Below are 5,385 nucleotides of genomic sequence, written 5' to 3'. Positions count from 1 at the left end.
TGCAACCAAGGTACATGCCCTTGACCGGAATCGAACCTGGAACCCCTCAGTCTGTAGGCCGACGCTCTATCCACTGTGCCAAACCAGTCAGGGCTACATGCTAATTATTTTGTAGCAGTTAAATAATAATGAAATATTATTCAACTGTTACAAATAATTATTTTGAATAATTTGTAGCAACACTGAAAAATGCTTAAAAGATTACATTAAAAACCATATATGTAGAAATTTATAAGCAGACTCTAAAATGTATATGGCAAAACAATACAATTTATTTATGTATGGTGATTACAACCATATAAAATAAGCTTTTTAAAAGTCATGCAGGGCCAAAACCGGTTTGGCTCAGTGGATAGAGCGTCGGCCTGCGGACTGAAGGGTCCCGGGTTCGATTCCGGTCAAGGGCATGTACCTGGGTTGCGGGCACATCCCCAGTGGGAGATGTGCAGGAGGCAGCTGATCGATGTTTCTCTCTCATCGATGTTTCTAACTCTCTATCTCTCTCCCTTCCTCTCTGTAAAAAATCAATAAAATATATTTTTAAAAAAAACTATCTTAAAAGTCATGCAGGAAATATAATAAAATGGTAGTAATTGCAACAGGTCATAAAATGATAGGTAAGTTTTTAAAAATATATTTGCTCTTCCTATAAAAATGCCTTTTTATTATCATTCCCAATAAACCATCTTCTTCTGAAGATGGACCGATGAGGAAAATAATATCAAAAGAATCTGATGAATGGCTTTCAGGAGATATGTGTTCCATATTCCCCAATTATTTTATTAAAGTTGTATTCCCTGGAGTAGCTAATTCAGATCATCTCTCATGTTCTATCTGTGAAACCTACCTTGTTTGCACCTCTGCAGGGATATATCACTCCAATGGATTATATTTGGCTAAAGCATCTGATTCCAGACGTTCTTCAGAATAACAAGGACTTTCTCTTTGGGAATATCAGAGAACTCTACGAATTTCACAACAGGTACATACTAATTCAAATTACCAGGAAAAATGGAAAGTAAGAGAAGGCTGGAAATCAGACTGATGGAATTTGGCCATGAAAGTACTTAGATATTTTCAGGCTTAAGCAAGTAATCCAGAGTCAGTGGGTTGGGATGGGATGTGAAGGAGGGGAGAAGTGCTGCGAGATCCCTGGGGGAAGAGGGAAAAGACATTAATGAAGGCTGAACTAGCTGTCAGGCATCAATGTTGTATTTGTGCTTGCATTCTTTTGCAAATTTATCTATTTATGCATCAGCATTTATTGAGCACCTGTTGGGCGTCAGACCCTGTTCTGCAGGGGGAATACAACGATGACCATGCCTATTATCGAAGGGTAGTGCTGGGAACTAGGGTGTTAGAAAATGCTAACCGGTCAAACAAGTCGTCCTTTTAGCCCAGGGCACTTTAAATGTCGAGTTCTAGAGAAATAGAGGACAAAGGGACTTTGGAAATCATTTTCCAACCCTTGCATTTTGCAGATGGGTAAACCTCACTTTACTTACTAGACTGACTCCAAAATTACACACCTAATTGCCGGAAGGGAAAGGAACCTTGGTTGTTTCCTAACCACATCTTATGTCTATTGGTCTGTTTTCAAAACCGAAATGGAAATCTCATTTCCAATACTTTCCCTGGGAAGCTATGTAGCCTCTCTTAACCTCGGGTTTATGAAACCCTATCTTGCAAGGTTTGGTGGAAGATTAAATGAGGTATTGTTTGTGAAGTACTCAGCTTATGCCTCGCTCATAGGAAACTCGGGTGATAGCAGTGGTGGCAGCAGCAACAGCAGCCGTTCTTATTAACCTTAATGGGTGGCAGGAAGCATCGTGCATCCCGTCTGCAGTGGCTCGTGCTTAGAATTATCAGGGAATTTAATGTGGTTGTTTCAGGGGATCCTACCCATGTGACAGAATACACTTTTTTTCTTCCAAGTCAGTGTGTTGAAGATGAATCAAGAGCAATAAAGTTCAGAAAACAATGTTTTTCTAGGCACCTCTTAAAACCTTATATGATTTTACTTTTAAAAAATGTAATGCATGTAAATGTCATTTTAAAAGCATTATTATACTTCCCCCCCCAACCCCCCCAGGACTTTTCTAAAAGAATTGGAAAAGTGCACTGAGAATCCTGAACTTCTGGCTCGTTGCTTTCTCAAGAGAGTAAGTCTGCGTTCCTAAACAATCAGAATAACCTTGTGATTCAAGTCAGCCCTTAATTTGCTGTGTAGGTGGCAAGGGCTAATGGCAACGCCAATGGTCTGAAAACACATCTGCCTTTGGAAGGCAAAGCAGAAGTCCCTTGCACAAGGGCACACAGTGTGAGACATGTCCAGTTTGAGCTCACTCATGGGTGGGGGCCTTATAAGCCTGGCTTCCGGCAAAGCCCCGTGAAATGAAAGACTGGCCCCCAGGCAACCCAAAGCAGCTGATCCTGAGTAACTCTGCATGACTAACCTAACTCTTTTAGGACCAGAATCACACTTACATTCCTCACTAGTTGTGTTAGTACTCTCAAGAGAAGTAGGACTGATGTTAAACTGAAAATCCCTGAAAATGTATTGACTTCCATTTGATGTTCTATAGCGTAGAGGGTGGTTAGAAAATGTTAACTCTACGGCCTCTCTGACATATAGCATCCGATTTGTGAATTTCCTGTTCTACAACCACATACGTCTGACGACCTCCCCTTCCAACCACACAGCCCTCTTCCCACTCAGACTTCTCCACCCCTGCTCTGGGCAATAAGTAGGTTGTTTGGGTCAGTGGTGCTCCCTGGGTGCTGGCACCCACGTGTTCCCCTCCCCGTAGGAGGACTGCAGATGATCCTGCTGCCCTCAGCTTCCTAAATCTTTCCCATTTCTTCTCTCTCAGCCATTCTTTTCCATTTCTTCCTTGTTTTTATTTTTATTTTTGTGAATCTGAGACAACAGATCAAAGAACTTCCAAATTTTTAAACAACCCAAATTATGACTGAGGAGTTTAAGAGCAATACTTGTGTAAACTGAGAGCAAGCAAACAAGAATCCCTAGGTTTCAAGGTATTGGACATCGTGGAAGAACAGAGCTTTCAACCCTCAGAGCTCCCAACCAGCTTAGAAGGCCCCTCCCTCCATGGCCCTGCATGCACTTTCCAAGCATCAAGTGCTGGAAACTGTTTCGTATTCAATCTCATGATTTCCTTTTTGAATTGTTTTTACAGGATTATTAGTGTTTTTTCTTACTTTGCAACTTTGCACTTATCAAGACACCAATGTGAAATCTAGTTTCACAGTTTAGAAATATTTTATAAACACTTATATCATTAGTAGAGGCCTGGTGCACGACACTCGAGCACTGGGGGGGGGGGGGGCCCCCCGCCCGTGCCCCCTTTTTTAGCAGTGACATCCTTAGCGCTGCCATCCTGCCACCTCCGCTGCGCTCGCCAGCCATCAGCCCAGCTTGTGGCTGAGCAACGCTCCCCCTGTGGGAGTGCACTGACCACCAGGGGGCAGCTCCTGCGTTGAGCATCTGCCCCCTGGTGGTCACTGCGAATCATAGCAACTGGTTATTCTGCCATTTAGTCAATTTGCATCTTACCCTATTATTATATAGGATTGCAAAGACATTTACATTTTTTGAGTGAGAAAAGGACCAAATTCCTATGGGGGAAAATGGGTATAATCACATAAAAATTGTTTAAGTATGAGGAAATAGTCAGGGAGTTGCCAACTAAACATCTTTTCTTGGATGAATTCCTCTCCTACAGTTATACAAGCTTTTTATAGTCCTCCATGTTGGGAGACACCTTCCTTAGAAATCATTAACCCAGATCACAAACTCTGTATATAATCCTATATGATTAATGATGTTGGAGACAAAATACAGGTAATAAATTCTTATCTTAAAGCTGCAATTATCTAATCTTTGAGAATCCTTGAGAGTATTGGCTACTGCTGTACAAAGACTTGTATTTGTTAGCCAATAAGGTGGGCCTATCATCCTTTTTTTACTATAGCGGTTTATCTTTTCTCAATAGTATTTGCAGATTGACACTAATCATAGATATGAACTTCGAAATATTGCTCTGGCCAAGGTTGTTTTTTTTTTAATTATTATTACTGATTTTAGAAAGAGGAAGGGAGAGGGATAGAGAGAGAGAAACATCCATGAGAGAGAAACATCGATTGGCTGCCTCCTGCATGCCCCCCACAGGGGATCGAGCCCACAACCCAGGGAATGGGCCCTGACCGGGAATCAAACTGAGACCTCCTGGTTCATAGGCTGATGTTCACCCACTGAGCCACACTGGCCATGCTGGCCAAGTGTTTTCATTAGACTCTATAATTATAGCGCCCAGGGAGATTCTGCCCCCAAGACCAAGCTCCATGTAGAATATTATTTGTCAGTGGTTTACTTTGAGTTTCCTTTGCTCTCTGGAAAGAGCACGGATGAGACTCGGAAAATGGAACTTCTTATCTAGATCAAGCTGCTACCTGCTTGACCTCAAGTAAGTCACTTAAACCCTTGGAGTCTCACTTTCCTCCTCCATACAACAGGCTTAATAATACCAACACGTAGAGCTGTTGTGGAAGTCAAATAAAATAATGCATGCAGAAGGGTTCTACAAAGTAAAAAGTGCTGTGACAATAGCTACTATTTGTTGGGTACTCTGCATGTATCGGGCATTTGTTGAGAGGTTTCTATACATCATCTCATTTAATCTCACAGCAACTGTAGGAATTGACTGCTGTGGTGAGCCCACTTAACAGATGAGAAAACTGAGATGTAGGAAGGTTAAATAACCTCAGGCCATATAGTTTATAATTGACAAAGCCAAGAACTGAACCTGAACCATCCACCACCATCTTGATTCATAAGCAGTCATGTCTCCCTGTGTGCATATGAGTTTTTGGTAGTAATTTTTTTAGCTTCCTGATTTATTCTATAAGGAGGTGAGGGGAATCGGGCACTTTCATATGCTGCTGGATTGTGCACATCTTTTCTCTCAGGAATTTTGGACTAAAGAGCAAATCAAAGTCAATAGTTACTAGTATAGTTCGGTACTTGGCCTATAATGTCCTGTGTTGTGGCTCCAAGTGCAGACACATAACCAAGGTGAAGGTTTCAGGAACACAGGTTTCAGCTCAGCTCCCATGGAGAGAACCAGGTCCGTCTGTTACTGGGAGAGTTGGGGAAAGGTGGCTGACTCTTGAGGATGCTTCACTGGGTGGGAAGCTGTATCTCCAAAGTCTCCTTCAGCTACTGAGAATCTTCTGGTGGTGAGTGTTGAAAGCAGCAAAACCTTAATTCTTTTAGGACAGTGATGGCGAACCTATGACACGCGTGTCAGAGGTGACATGCGAACTCATTTTTTTGGTTGATTTTTCTTTGTTAAATGGCATTTA

General features: G+C 41.9%; 1 protein-coding gene across 1 annotated transcript in view; it reads left to right on the top strand.

The window, feature by feature from the left end:
• Positions 1-5,385, top strand: part of MCF2L2 (MCF.2 cell line derived transforming sequence-like 2) — a 146,509-nt gene that overhangs the window by 89,337 nt on the left and 51,787 nt on the right. The window contains exons 12-13 of the mRNA XM_005859496.2: positions 867-982; positions 2,093-2,162. Of these exons, the coding sequence (XP_005859558.2) occupies positions 867-982; positions 2,093-2,162 (186 nt within the window). The remainder of the gene's footprint in view (positions 1-866; positions 983-2,092; positions 2,163-5,385) is intronic.

The sequence above is a fragment of the Myotis brandtii genome, unplaced genomic scaffold, assembly GCF_000412655.1.
Source record: "Myotis brandtii unplaced genomic scaffold, ASM41265v1 scaffold127, whole genome shotgun sequence".
NCBI lineage: Eukaryota > Metazoa > Chordata > Mammalia > Chiroptera > Vespertilionidae > Myotis > Myotis brandtii.
The sequence above is the reverse complement of the archived record's forward strand: the minus strand, read 5'-3'. Positions and strand labels throughout refer to the sequence as shown.